Raw genomic sequence first — 17994 nt, 5'->3', positions numbered from 1 at the left:
CTACAGACCTGCAGATCCATCTTGAAGCTGGCTGACTAACTCTTATCAGACATAGGGGAAGCTTCTAGCAGCTGCTCACAGAAGCCACATCTATTTCCCCTGCTACCAGAATGTAGCCATGCAAACTCAATACAACATCTGACCCTCTCCAAGGACCAAGAAAGCTTAGTTTTGCCAAGTGCCAGTTTGTCCTAAAGGGAAGCTTGTTAGTGAGAGAAGACATCCACCATGTGGCCTGACCCAGCATGCCTGCACAGCATGGATGATCATCATATGCATAGCTGTCCTAGTGCTTCCTAGCATGTATCTCCCACAGATCTCTTTCTCTCTGTAAAAAAAGCTCAGAGGACAGCAAATGCAATTTGGGTGACCACCAGCCACCCTTTTCTTTAGTGGATAGGGGGATTTAATATTTGCAGAGTGAGCTCAACATGACAGGGAAAGGATGTGAACACCAAAGGAAAACTAGCAGCCAGGAAGATTCCCCAGCTGACCTGCAGCTTTCTCCTGGCCACCACACAAGCTCTCCTGGCAAGCTGCAGAGAATTAGCAGGCCATAGGCTGGGCTTTCAGTTATAAACTGTATACATAGAATACATAGAATAAACCAGGTTGGAAGAGACCTTCAAGATCATCGTGTCCAACCCATCAACCAATCCAGCCCATGGCTGGTCAAATTAACATCTGTAGCAGCAATAAATTAGAAGGAAGCTATTGTTCTGGCAGTAACTGAATAAACCAAAGTTATAAATGAGAAACAAACTTAGAGTAAACTCCAAAGGCAAGGACATTTTATTGTGCCCTGCTTCTAGGAGAACCAAATTACATAAGCTTAGTTTATAAAACACCTTTTCTCATGCAGATCTGCAAACGCCACTTGGGGTCTGGAAGTCAACTTCTTTCTCTGCCTATGAATCACAACCAGCAACAGCATTTATATAACAGGAGTCTCATGAACAATTGAAGTGATGACTCATAAACCAGGAAAAAAAAAGCAGATCAGTCTCACATAGCCCTTTTGGCTGTGCAGTACTAACAACAACAATAACAAGGAGTAGTAGATGTCATTTTTGCCAGAAAGAAAGACAGTAATTGACTATGCTCAGGAGCAAGAGGTGTTGATTATAACAGCTCTTCCATATTGTTACCTTCTGAGCACAACTATATTTAAAGTTCCAGCCTTTGAAGTTCTTGGGGTTTTTTTTCCCCCCTTGATTTCTACCTTTTATCCCACTTTGACACGGTCATATGTCTATTTTGGTTTTACACTCAGGGATGAGTCAAGAGTCACAGAGGCACTACCTTGTGTGCTCTTTCTGTCATCTGTAATTTCTCTCAACATTCATCATTTTAAACCAGGCTTCAAGTTGCTGCTAAATATAAGTCTCTTACTTACTGAATACATGTTTCCAGCCTCTGAAGTCCTGTCCCATTAGCACCGAGTTACAGCCTCAATAAGAGAAACTGCTTTGCAGAACCCCTGCTACCTCACCGTGAACCTGTCTGTGTCTGCAAACTTGAAAAGTCATGGAAGAGTAGGATCCTGTAATTCCTGTGTCCAGTTCTGGGCCCCTCAGTTTAGGAAAGATGCTGAGTTGCTGGAAGGTGTGCAGAGAAGGGCAACAAAGCTGGAGAGGGGTCTGGAGAACAAGTCCCATGATGAGAGGCTGAGGGAGCTGGGGTTGCTTAGCCTGGAGAAGAGGAGCCTCAGGGGAGACCTTATTGCTGTCTATACCTACCTGAAAGGAGGTTGTAGCCAGGTGGGGGCAGGTCTGTTCTCCCAGGCAACCAGCACCAGAACAAGAGGACACAGTCTCAAGCTGAGCCAGGGGAGGTTTAGGCTGGATGTCAGGAAGAAGTTCTTCCCAGAAAGAGAGATTAGCCATTGGAATGTGCTGCACAGGGAGGTGGTGAAGTCACCATCACTGGAGGTGTTTAGGAAGAGACTGGATGGGGTGCTTGGTGTCATGGTTGATTAGATGGTGTTGGGTGATAGGTTGGACTTGATGATCTCAAAGGTCTTTTCCAACCTGGTTAATTCTATTCTATTCTATTCTATTCTACATGGCATCAAAAAAGATCTTGAGACAAAACTTTCAGACTCAGATTAGCATAACTTTCAGGTTATACCTGCTAGGAGATATTTATTCCTACAATGAGTGTGAAGCTTGCACTCTGCTTTTCTACCCTATCTTTTTGTGTTGTCTCCAGAGAACACCTATTGTATATTTCTACTGCCTATTGTATACACCAGCTGCATATCAGCTGCCAGATGTTGTCCCAGAAATGTCAGCTGCTGCTTGAGGCTGAGAGTGAATGCAATTAGAGATACCCTGGTGACAGCTTGACACTTGTGGTGGTGATGTTTAAATTTTTAATCAGGCATGGTAACAGAAAAACCACACTTTGGAGTGCTCCTGAAAACTGGACTAGCACATCACACTAACATCTGGGAGATGCAAAGATCACTGTGTGGGTAGAAGCCAAATGGATTGGCTGCTTTTGTGAAATATCTGAAAGTGGTTCCTGAAACACATTCCCCATCCAGTAGCTGTGAGGAGAGCTGCTTTTTAAGGCACTGAGGAATTTTATGCTTTTAAAGCAGCTCATTGCTTTTATACTGAAACACTAGTAGACACAAATATGGAAAACACACCCAAAATCCAGCCTGATTACCTTTCAGTCCTTGTGTGACTAGTTCCCCTCTATTCCATCTACCATTTTCCAGCAGCATGTCATATGTCTTTTCAGACAAACTATCAAACCAACACATACATTATACATGAAAAACTTTGGACACAATCATTAAGCCATCTGTACCAAGTACATTCAGTAGGTATGGATTAGTTCAGTGCAGTCATGAGAAGCAAATTAAAACCCCAAAGCATGCCAAGTTCAAACCAAGTATAGCCTGTACCTAGGGTGCATGGCCAGATCCTTCCCAACATCAGGTTCCTGTTGGATACACAGTATTTACTGAAGTCTAAGAGGATCACTTTCTTCTAAGTTCTGTAAAGATGTTCAAAGGTGTCTGTCCAAAGGTGTTCTGCATTTGTTCATCCAGCATAGATTTCTTTTCACTGCCTTACCTCCACCCCACTTTTGCATTGTGCTACAGTCCAGTTTAAACAGCTTCCAAAAGAATAATTACATATTTTAGCTGCTTCATGCTGGCTACCTCTGTGCAAGCCCTGCTAATGCAGTATACTTTGAAGTACCTTACTGAGAGATGTCTGTGATGCTGTATCCATGAGCAGAATAGAATAGAATTAACCAGGTTGGAAGAGACCTTTGAGATCGAGTCCAACCTATCATCCAACACTATCTCATCAACTAAACCATGGCTCCAAGTGCCATGTCCAATCCCTTTTTGAACACCTCCAGGGATGGGGACTCCACCACCTCCCTGGGCAGCACATTTCCAGTGGCCAATTACTCTTTCTGGGAAGAACTTTCTCCTCACATCCAGCCTAAACCTCTCCTGGCACAGCTTGAGACTGTGTCCTCTTGTTCTGGTGCTGATTGCCTGGGAGAAGAGACCAACCCCTACCTGGCTACAACCTCCCTTCAGGTAGGTGTAGACAGCAATAAGCAGCAGAGTGTAGCACAGCTTACAGAAACTTAGCTGTACCTGGCCATATAGGATAAGGAATAAAATACATTAAATGAAACCTCAGGAATAATTTGGGAAACCTCAGGACTTGGCTGGATTTTGGCCAAGATAATTCTTGTGAAAAATACCACAGGCACAGTTTATGTTTTGGTTCTTAATTCTCTCATTCTCTCTTGGAAAGACTGGCTTTCCAGAAAAATGCTGGATTTTTGCTGTCCCCAGGGGGCTGAGCACTGTATTTGGAATGATAGATGCTACCTGCATTTTGTCTGTATGTAAAAGTGATCCTAAGGTTGGTTGGTTGGTTGGTTTTGTTGAGTGTCAGTGGCTGATCTTAGTCTCAGGTTTAACTTGCATTTGGATAAATAGAAACTAGCCCTCAGAATGTGTAGTAGTATTTTGTTTCCTGCTAAGCATCTGCCAGTCAGCTCTGGGAGGCATGGGTCTCATGTCGTATTTCCAGCAGGTATCAGTGCCTATAAACTGTACCTCATCTCTGGTATTTTTGCTCCATTTGGAGACCGCCCTCTCCATTCTACCCATGGCACAAGACTGTTTCATGAGAGTCCTAAAAATATGGAATCAGTAGGATCATCAAGGATCCCAGAGTCAGAATATCATAGTTATTTATCTGACTTGTGAGACATTGTAAAGAAGAATAAGCCAGTTAGGAAATTTTGTCCCTGACTGAAAAGAAAAAGGCAGTCTCTTTTCCTGGAGTGACCTGTGGTTTCAATTAACTTACCTAGAGCTTCTATGCATGTGATCACATCTGTTGGATGTGATCCATGGTGGACTGGGACAACACAGCCATCCTATCCAGACCCAATATACACCAAAAAACAGGGAAAAGGGTCTAAAAAGGAAAATCTTTTTTCTGTTCCACCTGATTAGCATTCACTCCTAGAGCTCTGTTTTCCATACCTTCGCTAATTCAGTGATCTGTTCCTCAGTCTGGAATCCCTTCATTGTTTACTGCTGGATGTATAGAGCACCAAACCTAGCAAAGCTTCCACAGGGCAGTGGTGTGGCGTAGCTGAAGAGTGTGAATTCATTGGGAAGTAGCTGCAAAATGTCATCACCTTTTTCTAGGGGCAGAAACATATACCTGCTCAGACCTTTCTCAGCTGCATGATCTTGACACTGTGCCTGAAGTTATCTCAATATTTATGAATTCATTTCAGATTCACTCTCTCATTTCATGCTGCTAAGTGAACACTTTGCTCCCTGCACTCACCACTTTCTGGGTATTTTGCTGTGCTATGCCTGTCAGCAAGCCACTGCAGTGCATTTTGCTCTTTGTAATGCTACTGAGGAATGTGATTTGGAAACTGCAGTATGAACAGCTCTGCTCAGTTTTCCTCTCTTTTCCTTCCCATGTGAAAGGCAGGACTAACACAACTGAATGGCAATATATGAACAGCCATAGTCAGAGGGGAAGGAACCAACAACCACACCAAATTCATAGAAGGTAAGAAGGATTATTCAGCCTGTTGCCAAAGTGTTAAGTTCCGAGGCCAAAGCTACAAACTGTTCTCTCATTTGATTCGGGGGAAAACTCTTCACAGAGGAGCAATACATTATAGAGGAACAAGCAGAAAGCAGACCTGCTGTTAAAATCTTCCAGAGCTGAAATTCAGAATGCTGCACAGTCATACCAAAATGAGAAGCAAAATTTGGTAAGAAACCATCTAGGCATTAAGTGGTCACACTACTTAGTTTAAACCTGAGTTTCACGTAGCAGAGTTGGTACTCTGCAGGGAGAGGGAGGGAGGGATGGAGAGGACTAAGAATGTACTTATTTCCTTCAGGATTATCCTTCAATTTGGAAGCTAACATGATCATAAAATATACATGTTAGGGCTAAATTTTAGGTCAGAGTTGTGTGTTAAAAAAGATTGCTACCCTAGATTTGAAAGCCATTAGCCTGAGTCATGCAACACAACCTCATTTTGATCATTCTGAGTTTAGAAAATGTACAATTACTGATGCTGGCAAGAAGTCACAGCAAGGCCAGATGAGATTATTAAGAAATTAAACTTCATGTCAGTGCCATAACAGAAACTGGAATGAATAATCAAACAGGCAGAACATTCATGCAGCCTAGGCAGCAAAGTCCAATTAAATGGGCTTGGAAGCCACAAGAAAGTTCTATGGTATGCACTGAAACCATCAACTTGAAAAAGTTTTCTGTGCAAAATATTGCAATGTGTTTCATAATACTTAAGATATAAAGTGATTTCACAGCTTTCACTGCTGACTTAGAATACAAATATAGAATAAACCAGGTTGGAAGAGACCTTCAAGATCATCGAGTCCAACCCATCATCCAACACCATCTAAACAACTAGACCATGGCACCAAGCACCCCATCCAGTCTCCTCCTAAACACCCCCAGTGATGGCGACTCCATCACCTCCCTGGCCAGCACATTCCAATGGGCAATCACTCTCTCTATGAAGAATTTCTTCCTAACATCCAGTCTAAACCTCCCCTGGCTCAGCTTGAGATGGTGTCCTCTTGCTCTGGTGCTGGTTGCCTGGGAGAAGAGAGCAGCCCCCACCTGGCTACAACCTCCCTTCAGGGAGCAAGAAGGTCTCCCCTGAGCCTCCTCTTCTCCAGGCTAAGCAACCCCAGCTCCCTCAGCCTCTCCTTATAGGGCTTGTGCTCCAAACCCCTCACCAACTTTGTTGCCCTTCTCTGGACATATTCTAGCAAGTCAACATCTTTCCTAAACTGAGGGGCCCAGAACTGGACACAGGACTCAAGCTGTGGCCTAACCAGTGCTGAGTACAGGGGCAGAATGACCTCCCTGCTCCTGCTGACCACACTGTTCCTGATGCAGGCCAGGATGCCATTGGCCTTCTTGGCTGCCTGGGCACACTGCAGGCTCATGTTCAGCCTACTGTCAACCAGTACCCCCAGGTCCCTCTCTGCCTGGCTGCTCTCCAGCCACTCTGACCCCAAAACTTAACAGAGAAATAGATCTGCAGTTGGTTCGAAACCATCAGGCAGATGTATCAATAGGGAGAGTTAATTCCATGTTCATTTTCTATGCTGGCCAAACTTCAGAAACCCCTTCAGTGTCTCTTCTGGTGGAAGCACGGCAGAACTGTAGGACATGAAGCCAAACATCTGTTTGTTGGACTGGGTTATGTGGATGCTGGATTAGAGCTGCTGTGGTCAGTGGTGTGAAGCACAATAAATGAACACTGGCTGCCATTGCAAACGTCTATCGACTACTGCAGCGCTACAAGTGCTAACCTCCAGGTTATTTGAACAAACACTTGATGGTGACTGGTTGATGTAACCAGTGATCACAGTATCACAGTATAACCAAGATTGGAAGAGATCCCAAGGATCATCAAGTCCAACCTGTTCCAACAGACCTCACAACTAGACTATGGCTCCAAGTGCCACGTCCAATCTCCCCTTGAACACCTCCAGGGACGGCGACTCCACCACCTCCCTGGGCAGCCCATTCCAATGACGAACGACTCGCTCAGTGAAGAACTTTTTCCTCACCTCGAGTCTAAACCTCCCCTGGCACAGCTTGAGACTGTGTCTCCTTGTTCTGGTGCTGGTTGTCTGGGAGAAGAGACCAACCCCTTCCTGTCTACAACCCCCTTTCAGGTAGTTGTAGAGGGCAATGAGGTCACCTCTGATCCTTCTCTTCTCCAGGCTAAACAATCCCAGCTTCCTCAGCCTCTCCTCATAGGGCTTGATATGTTTCTATACTCTTGTATCCACCAGTACCCATATTCATTCAAAAACACTTACAGAAGGGAAAGACATTCATTATTCTAGAGAGAAGCAGCTTCCATATTTCCCTCCCCAGTGTTCTCCAAAGTGTGCCTTTCAAGTACACTGGTAGGAGGGATTCCATGAAAGAAAGGGAGATAGTGCACAGCACCTACATAAACTACCAAAGCCTGTAACTTGAAGTTCTTCTGCCATTTCCATCAGTGGCAGCATGCCAATGCATATGTGTTCAGTCTAACACACATAGGCTGATGAAGGGCAGGTCTTGCTTGGAGGACCTGAACTCCTTCTACAAAATGACCCACTTAGAGGGAGAGGAAAAGGCTGTGGATGTTGTTGAAAAAGATGACTGTAATGGCCTGTAATGGTCTTCAGTGCACATGTCTGATTTTCCTTTAGGCTGCACTTTCCAACTACTCTGGCAATAAACAGCCTATATTTAGGCACTCCTAAAAGCATTTTCCCAGTACTATAACAGAGTAAAGGGACTTCAGAGTAAACAACAAAATCATACCCTCGGATTCTACACAGCTTTAAACCTTGAGCAGTTTTCCAAGGAACTTCTCTTACCTCTTTTTCCATTTGAAGTCCTTCTGCTCTGATATTCCTCTCAAACACTTCCCTCTTTTCTGTCTGTGGATTGGATTTTCTGTACACCAGGATGTAGTCAATCCGACATTTGCCATCTCTAAAATATAGTCCATTGGTTTTGTTCTTATCAGGTACTTCCTGGAAAAAGAGAGTCAGGCATTTCAGTGATGTTAATTTGCCTTGGTAATTGCTCCATTTCTGTTTGCTTCCAGTAATGTTCAACAGGAAATGTAAGGAACAAGCTGCTCAAATTTTTAGGTGCTCTACACCTGTTCAAGTTTTCAGCCACCTCTAAGGTTATCTGAAAGCAGGGCAGATTTCCTCAGTTTAAAACCAGGAGGCCTTCGATAGATACTTGGTCATATAGGCACATGGGATAGGAGAGAACAGAGAGCAAAAGCCAACCTTCCTCCCTCCCACTTTCCATACCATTAGAATTAACGTCTTGTGCACAAAATGAAGCAGAAAATACTGTTAAAGAAGCATAAATTTAAAAGGAAGACTTTAGCATGGTAGAATATACATGTGGGAAGAATATACAATGGCATTTATTGCAGCAAGAAACACTAAAACATGGTGCAGAGATTCTCACTGCTTTATGATGGCTTTAATGCCTCTGTCTTACAGACAATGATACCTCCTGGACATTGTCACTCTACCTCATCAGACCACAGACTATTATTTAAGGAACAGCTGAGGAAACCCACTGGGTTTCTCTGAAGGTAATTCCTGGTGTTTGGTTTAGCAGTACATCAGCACACTGAACACTGCTTCTTGGCTATTTTCCTGCAAAGAATGTGCCTGCTCAAATGTTGGCTCTGACACAGAACCACAACTGGGTTTCACTGTTAAGAAGAGGTCAAGAAGGTCTCTCTCCTGAGATCTAAAAACCAAAGTGCTGGTCTTTGTTTTTCTCTCTGAAATTCATGAGCTGAAACTCTTCACAGATCCTCCTCAGAGTTTAACTCTTACTTGCAGATAATGCAAGTCCTGCCCAGGGGTTAAGCTTTCACTCTCAGGCAAGTTGAAACTGTGCAGCAGTTAGCAACTTGTAAAGTTTCCTACAAAAAAGGTACACTGTGAATGATCTATGGGGACAAACAGCCCTCTGACAGAGCAGTGTGATGGGCAGAGACCTTCAGAAACCTCAAGACCAGTCCAGTTTCAAGCTGAAGTGAAGGTTATGCTAATTTCTCTGTGTTTATACAGAATTTGCTCAACCATCCCTGCCAGCTGTTTCCTGTGATCAAATCTCTGAAAAAATGAACAGCTTGCCATTCACCTTTGGGAAAAGCAGGGAATTTTCAAAATAGTTTTGCTATAAGTGAACTGCTCCTGAATTTAGCTGACAGAAGTGGACATAGTTAGAGGACAAATTACTCTTATAGGAAAAAACACCCAAACAAATGTTCCAATTCAAACAATTCAGTGCCAGCCATCTTCCTGATTCTAACCATGAGGGGTTTGGAACACAAGCCCTATGAGGAGAGACTGAGGGAAATGGGGCTGCTTAGCCTGGCGAGAAGGAGACTCAGGGGTGACCTTATTGCTGTCTACAACTACCTGAAAGGAGGTTGTAGCCAGGTGGGGGTTGGTCTCTTCTCCCAGGCAACCAGCACCAGGACAAGAGGACACAGTCTCAAGCTGCACCAGGGAAAGTTTAGGCTGGAGGTTAAGAGGAAGTTCCACACAGAGAGAGAGATTGCCCATTGGAATGTGCTGCCTGAGGAGGTGGTGGAGTCACCATCACTGGAAGTGTTAAGGAGGAGACTTGGTAGGGTGCTTGGTTGCATGGTTTAGTTGATTAGGTGGTGGTGGATGCTAGGTTGGACACGATGATCTTGAAGGTCTCTTCCAACCTGGTTAGTTCTACTCTATTCTAATGACAAAAGTGAACATAGTAAGAGGACAAATGACTCCTATAGAAAAAAACAAACCCAAACAAATATTCCAATTCAAAGACTTTAGTGTAAGCTATCTTCTTGAGTCTCTGCAGGCATTTTGATTAAGTGGAAAAATCAATAAAACATCCCAGAGGTCCCATCCCCTTTGGTATATTCAGTTTACTGAAGGCAGGAAGAAGGAATTTTTCTAAGACTGTTTTATTACAGTGCCTGAGTCCTGACACAGCTTAATGCAGACTTGATATAGTGGAACAGTTCTTTGAACTGGAAAAGAAGGCAAGCAGAAAGATTTAAGCCCTAAGGAAATAACAGCAACAAACCATTTATATATATACTGCAGATCATGCTGACAAATGATATTATCAAGATATCACAAGTGTTTTTCACAGAGCATTAAATATGAAAACAGCTCAGAAAGCCCAGTTTATGGTTTTCCATTAAAAAATATAAATCTGTGTTGAGAAGATAGAAAAAAAACAACCTCCAAACCCAAAGGGTATCCAAGGTTATTTCAGGGTGCAGTAGAAGAGTTAGAGACATTGGGTCGGCTTGGGGGTCCTGCTCTGGTTTCTAAGCCTCCTGATGAAACATTCTTCCTGCTCTGTAGGGCTCTGTGGGGCTCAGAGTCACTGTTTGTAGTTTAGCAAGTAAAGCTTGCTAAAGGATCTATACACAAAAAACTTTATGCTGAGGATCTATTGTCCACACAATGTAGCCTTGAGGGCATTGGGCTTACTCTAGTTTGGTCCAGGAGACACACTGGAGTACATCTCACAATTTCAAATAGAATAGAATAGAATAGAATAGAATAGAATAGAATAGGACCGGACCAGGTTGGAAGAGACCTTTGAGATCATCGTATCCAACCTATCACCCAACACCACCTAATCAACTAAACCATGACACCAAGCACCCCATCCAGTCTCCTCCTAAACACCCCCAATGATGGCGACTCCACCACCTCCCTGGGCTGCCCATTCCAATGGGTAATCACGCTCTCTATGAAGAATTTCTTCCTAACATCCAGTCTAAACCTCCCCTGGCACAGCTTGAGACTGTGTCCTCTTGTTCTGCTGCTGGTTGCCTGGGAGAAGAGACCAACCCCCACCTGGCTACAACCTCCCTTCAGGTAGTTGTAGAGAGCAAGAAGGTCTCCCCTGAGCCTCCTCTTCTCCAGGCTAAGCAACCCCAGCTCCCTCAGCCTCCCCTCATAAGGCTGTGCTCCAAATCCCTCACCAGTTTTGTTGCCCTTCTCTGGACACATTCCAGCCACTCCACATCTTTCCTAAGCTGAGGGGCCCAGAAGTGGACACAGGACTCAAGTTGTGGCCCAACCAGTGCTGAGTACAGGGGGAAACTTTTTTGCATACAGAAGGAATCCAGGTTTAAAATCCAACACTGGAATATGTTCTGGAATGCAAACAAAGCATAAAAGAGGGGCAATTGAGAGACTTGCTTCAAATGTACACTCCTGATCTGAACTAAAATGTTATCACAGACTCCTGGATGCAGTGGTGACTCCACTGGCAAAACAGAATTACCATTTAAGCTTCCTATATTCCTCAGATGTTTTCCCTTTTCCTTTAAAACAACAAACAAGAGTATATCAAAGGTGTGGGGGGAAGGCTTTCCAGTATTGTTAAATTAAGAGCAAAATATGTTGCTCTGTATCATCCTCTGGCCTTCTGACCATCTTCTGTTCATTTTTGCTCTTTAACTTGCAAAGTTTATGTGCCTTTTACACGTGTTCCTTGTGTTAAAGACTATATGGTATATGATCCCAAAATGCAACACAGGAATTTAGTGTCAGATAAACCTCTTCTAGAGTAAGCAGGGAAATAAGGCCCTTTGTAAGTTGTATGTAAAGCTGGGGAAGAGCAACGAGTAAAGGGGAAGATGAAATTGTGAGCAAGGTTAAATACATCTCTTGGGTGCCCTAAATTTTGTTCCTTTAATTATCTATCTAAACATTCCATGAGTGCAGCTCTCTATGGGCAGAATTTCTAGTGTGAGGAAGATCTCTCCTCAGCAGTGTTTCACAAAACCCTCTAGCTTCTGAAAAAGATGTACTCTATATTTATATGTTCTAAACTTTATCTAAACTAATAAACAAAATAAGGGCAGGGCAGGGCAGGGCAACCTCACAGAATCACAGAATGTTAGGAGTTGGAAGGGACCTTGAAAGATCATCCAGTCCACCCTCCCTGCCAGAGCAGGATCACCTATCCCAGATGACACAGGAACACATCCAGGCAGGTCTTGAATGTCTCCAGAGAGGGAAACTCCACAACCTCCCTGGGCAGCCTGTTCCAGTGTTCTGTAACCCTCACAATGAAAATTTTTTCCCTCATGTCTCCATGGAACTTCCAATGCCTCAACCTCCACCCTTTGCCCCTTGTCCTGTCATTGGGCATCACTGAGCAGAGCCTGGCTCCATCCTCTTGGCACTCACCCTTTACATATCTAGAAGCATTAATGAGGTCACCCCTTGGTCTCATCTTCTCCAAGCTAAAGAGCCCCAGCTCCCTCAGTCTCTCCTTTTAAACTTCCTGTGGTTTTTCCGTGCTTTTTAATTTTTGCATGGTCCCTGCCAGTTTTGATCTGTGCTAATCACCCCTCTCCCAAAAAAACACTGTCAGGGAAAAGCTGTCCATTATTTTCAGAAGCAGTGAAGCATTCGACTTGGATGGTTCAGGAAAGGAGACGCCAAATACCTGCATAGACTTTTCACTGGGGGTGCATGAAATCAATTTCAACTTGAGAGATTTTATATTTCAGTGTTGCAATCTCAGGATGCAAAACTAGGCCCCACTGGAAAGGTCAGACACAAGTTGACTCGCAGAGAATGAGATTTCATAACAAGTTAAACTTTCTACCTTTTTCTAATGGGTGTGAATAATTCTTATGTTAGAAATTCTCTGTGTCCTTACCTCTCCCACAACTTCCAACCTGCTGGCATCATCAGAAGTACTGGTCAAGTTACCGTGGTGAAGCAGGGAGTCATCATCTTTGGAAGGGCTGTTCACACCTTCTAGCTCATCAAAAAAAATGTTGACATCCTTAGCTACTAAAAACAGACAAATAGAAGACAATTAAAACCAACAATATGAAAATCACCAATGGACCACATGGAGACACCAAGAGTAACACATCAGCAATTCCACTTTTTGTAAGTCTATAGTATGTTAAGTTTCAAGTCTGATGCACACTGGTGGAGCACTTCCTTCACCAGTGAGCTGCACAAAGCTTTCGAATACCACAACACTCCTTTGATGAGAAATAAGCAATTTTCTGCCACGGTAGATCATACATTAACCATTTCCCCAGAATCTCTTGGGGTAAGTGGCTTAAACGATTATCTTCTGGATTAGTAAAGTGTCTGAAAATTTCTGATAGAGCAGCAGGTTTTTAACCTACTACATCCAATATCAAGTTAGAAGTTGCACAGACCTGTGGGGCAACCAGAGGCAGAAGACCTCAAATAAATTCTGTTACTTGAAAGGCATCGAATAAATGAGGCTGGGCAGAAGTTTGGGTTTGCACAACTCAGCACGTTTTGATGCACAGAAATCTGACACATTCAGCTCTATCTACTGCACAGACTTTGGTCACAAATGAAACTGTGTGTTGAATCTACAGATGTGTTTAGTAAACCCAGCCCTGATAAGAAGTGAAGAGATGCAAGGGAGCACATTCCTCTAAGCCTGGGGATCTGGCGGTGGGGCTCAGCAGCCCCTGCTCTCTCTTGCACCCCCAAATAACTCTATGGGGAGGCCTTGCCCTGCCATGCCAGGGCTTTGTCTGACCTTGGTGCTCCTCACCAGGCCTGATTCTGATGTCAACCCATGGGATGATGTCCTGGCCTTGTCTTGGCTTGTCCTTTCCCAGGGCAGGGCTTGGCATCCTCTGTGCCCAGCTCAAGTGGGATAGATCTGGTCCCATAGCCCTCCATGGGAAATCCCCAGCCCCAGCATTGCCCTGATAGGAACTTTCTGCTTCAGTAAGTGGGCTAAAGTTCTTCCATCTTTTCTGTAATGCCATGTCCTGTGATAATTTTATTCTGATTAAAAAAAAACCCCACAAGCAAACCCAACCAGCCTCTAGAAGTTAAATGAAAGCTAAGTCAAAGGTTGGCAGCGTACTCAAGATTAGAGCAGCATTACATTTAGTGGTGCTCCCAGCTCTGCTGAGCAAGGAGACAATGAGAAGCTGTGGGAAGGGCTGCTGTGCAAGTATACAGTCCCACACCTGGCCATCGATCTACTGAGTGGCTGTTGGATAAGAGACTCAAAGCAGACAGCATGCAGACAGCGAGGTCTACATTTTCACCCCATACACTGCGGGTCTGGTGCAAAAGGACGATGAAGAAATGCATGTGGGAAGAAATAAAAACCCTCAGATGAGGATCAAGTTTAAACTATGGACAGACTTCAACTCTCCAACTCCAAAATCAAGAATTACGGCAGCAGTCATAACTGTTTGAACACCTCCCCAAGGGTAGGCTACCAAACCTCTTCCCCTGAGTAAAGCAGGATCAAGTATCCATTAACTCTTGACAGAAGTTTGTTTAACCCTCTGTTCCTCACACTTTTTGCCAACTGGACTGATCTGTGGAATTGTTCCACAATAACCTCCTGATTTTTTTTGCTTCTCCACAAGTCCCCTGAACTTAGAGACAGGCAGTTGTAGTTCCTGTCGATGAGAATGTATGTTAACAGGGAACAGACAAAAACCTCTAATTGCTGCCAGCAGCTTAGTTCCAGTTCTAACCACTGGCTGCAGGTGTAAAAATCTGTTCTCCCACTGTGGAGAGACTGAATAGCTGCCAGGAACTAAATGCCATCAGGAGCATTTGGTGACCTCCTTTTCACCTTTCCCTTCTTCAGGGGCCATAGCCCAGTTTAAGAAACCTTTTTTAAGAACCTCCAGTGCTATCAACAGTCTTTGCAGGTGGCCTATTTTTCACTATCACAAGCATGAGCAAATTTGCTCAATAATATTTCTCCTGACTATGCAGATGTGTTGTAGCTTCATTCTATGGGAATGGGCTGCCCGAGGAGGTGGTGGGGTCGCTGTCACTGGGGGTGTTCAGGACGAGGCTTGACAGGATGGTTGGTTGCATGGTTTAGTTGATTAGGTGGTGTTGGATGATAGGTTGGACACAATGATCTTGAAGGTCTCTTCCAACCTGGTCTGGTCTATTCTAATCTATTCCCCTTGCTCCTATGGATCATTAACACAGAGAAGAGCCTGCGCCCTTTTTGCACGTGTTTTTAACAGCAGTTAAAGTCTGTCATTACAGATGCTCCATCACAATACTCAGGAACTCCTCCTCATTTTTTTCCTGTTTAAAATAAGGGCAAGGCTAATGGCACACATTTTGGTTTTGATTGCAATACTTCATCTTAGAAAGCCACTTAAAAATTCAGAGACAACAGAAAAGCCTCCACATCCAAATTAATCTACTCTGAGACCAGGATAATGAACTAATTAAAGCAGGATCATTTTTAATAGAGACTCTGAGTTTTCAATACTTTTAACAGCTGGTTTGTTTCTCTTCTTTTTTTCAGGTAGATAGCATAACATTCTTTGTATATGAGTGTTAGTATTGAACAACCTTTAATCCCTGCTTAACACTTCATATCATAATTCATCAGTTTAAGGTAGCCCCCTCTGCTCTGCAAGATCTCATCAAGCTTTTGTGGACATATTGGAAGTAATAGCTTCAACTACTTCACCTCCTTCACTCTTTCTTATATTTTGTGTATTATCATTGTCTGTGAACACACCAGAGGGATAAAATCACTGTTTTCCTCACAACCCCCTCACCCCCACCCCCAAGTACTAAGTTTCTTTTGCCATTTTGCAGCTGTCTTCACTGTCAGTCCATTCATTTTACTTATTCCACACTTGTGTGAAGTGTCAGGATAGCATTAGAAACAAATATCCAGGAGGGAGAGTTTAATTTCAAAACCAGCTTTGGATTCACACCATCCTGTTCCTAGCTAGGGGTGAAACTACTGACAGGTCTAGGGAAGATCATGTCCGATAGTGTTCTGCTTTATGTGATAAGGAGCAGCTTCTCAGTGTCACTGTGGCTGCATCCAACCTGTTTTAGGACAAACTAAACTGTAGAGGTTTCAAGAGACTTAGAAGGCAAAAATCAGACTCCAATTTCTAGCACATGCAGCAGTAATGCTAAAGCAGAGTTTGCCACATTGATTCACAAAAATCCAACTAGAGATAATTATCAAAGACAGGAGGACCACCAAGAAACATCACACGCTAACCCTCCCCTTCACTGTCCCGGCTGTTTCAGAGGGCAAGACTGGAAACATTCCACCCCAGCAGATAATCATGGAATCATAGAATTGTTAGGGTTGGAAGGGACCTCAAGGATCATCCAGTTCCAACCCCCCTGCCATGGGCAGGGACACCTCACACTAGATCAGGTTGCTCACAGCCACATGCAGCCTGGCTGCAAAAACCTCCAGGGATGAGGCTTCTATCACCTCCCTGGGCAACCTCTTCCAGTGTCTCACCACCCTCATAGAGAAGAACTTCTTCCTAACATCCAGTCTGAATCTACCCACTTCCAGTTTTGCTCCATTTCCCCTAGCCCTGTCACTACCTGACATCCTAAAAAGTGCTTCTAGCACAAGTCTGAAATAAGTCAGTAGTTGGCTTTAAGAAGGGTGCACCAAGCAATTCTTAGTCCACAACACATTAGACATAAAAAGAGATGGTTTTATGAAGATCTAAGATCCACAGACCTTCAGTTATCACAAGCTCATCACTTCTGCTCCCCAAAACTAGCAGCTGCTAAAAAGTGAATATAGTCAAACCCTTTGGAACAGCTGTAACTTCAAATCCAGTCCTAGGTCTCAAACTGCAGTGTTGGCATGATATTATTAGTTCAGACACCCACCCAAGGGTGGAAAGAATGGATTAAAGTAAGAGTAACCTTAATATTTCTGCATGGGAAATATGAACTGCTGCAATTCTTAGGCACATAATAATTCAAGTATCATTATGACTCCTCTGATAGCAGATTTCTTACTGGTCTTCAATAACTCATTGAACTTTCTCAGAGATTTTAGCAACAGAATCATAGAACTGATAGGGTTGGAAGGGACCTCAAGAATTATCTAGTTCCAAACCCTCTGCCATGGGAGGGGGTGGGGGTGGGGGAGTACTCATTTATCACCCAGCTCATCGCTTTTTATGCCCCTTCAGTTACAATTGCGATCCATCTCAGCTGCCTCTTCCACCATAAACCACATTTTGCATCCAAGGAGCAACTTACTTTCTTGTATTGCATTAAGAATTTCTGAAAAGTCCACATCTGTCTTCTGTCTGTCTGGCTTTATCCATATTTGTGTTTCCAGGCGGTTAACCTGCAAATCCTCTCTTCCTTCTGAAGAAATTGAAGAGATTGATGGGGTTTGTGACAGTGTCGCAGAAAATCCAGCCAAGGGGCTTTCAGGTGAGGGAACATATACATTGAATAAATGTATACTACTTCATTTTGTTTCCCCCCCCTCTGAGAGAACTAATTTGCACGGACTGATTTAAAACTAGACAGAACAAAACAACAACATCTCCTCTGCTATCAGCGGTGATGCAGAGTCACCCCTGGCAAGCCCCTTGTTCAGGTGAACACGTGCTGCCATGCCATGAGCATCCCCTCACCATGCCATCTACAAAACAGACAAGAGCGTTGGTACAGACAACACAGCACTACAGGAACCACCAGGCTAAAATAAAACACACTAACACACAAAGGATGAATTCAATCTCAAGACAGACAACGACCACTAGGACAAAAAAGAGAATGGACAGCATGTTTCAGCCACAGGACACCTGAATTCTCACATGCCCTGCTGATGGCATGCCCTGGTCTAGGAAGCACTTCAGTACTTCAGGCTGTTTCAAAAGGTGTCACATTGGTAAGTAATGGCTGCTGTTCAAAGGCACTGCAGAATGGAAACCCAAGCTAGTGGCTCACAGTGGATATGAAGAGGTACAAGATTTGCCCATTTTTGTGTTCTCCCAACGTGAACAAAGAAAGCAGGAAGTTTTGAAAGCACATCCTTCCCATGTAGAGAAAGGTAGGTTCACATC

General features: G+C 43.8%; 1 protein-coding gene across 4 annotated transcripts in view; it reads right to left on the bottom strand.

Annotated features, from left to right (window-relative positions):
• The window catches only part of ANO4 (anoctamin 4), a 177976-nt gene that overhangs the window by 89029 nt on the left and 70953 nt on the right, over positions 1 to 17994 (bottom strand). For 2 of the 4 annotated variants that reach the window (XM_054167688.1, XM_054167691.1), the window contains exons 3-5: positions 17177 to 17287; positions 12801 to 12937; positions 7946 to 8104 (exon numbers count right to left, since the gene is read on the bottom strand). In XM_054167688.1, the coding sequence (XP_054023663.1) occupies positions 7946 to 8104; positions 12801 to 12937; positions 17177 to 17287 (407 nt within the window). The remainder of the gene's footprint in view (positions 1 to 7945; positions 8105 to 12800; positions 12938 to 17176; positions 17288 to 17994) is intronic. The other 2 variants (XM_054167690.1, XM_054167689.1) reach the window with 2 other exon arrangements.

The sequence above is a fragment of the Dryobates pubescens genome, chromosome 15 (genome assembly GCF_014839835.1).
Source record: "Dryobates pubescens isolate bDryPub1 chromosome 15, bDryPub1.pri, whole genome shotgun sequence".
NCBI classification, from domain to species: Eukaryota; Metazoa; Chordata; class Aves; order Piciformes; family Picidae; genus Dryobates; species Dryobates pubescens.
Note: the sequence above shows the minus strand (reverse complement) of the source record. Positions and strands in the feature narration are given on the sequence as shown.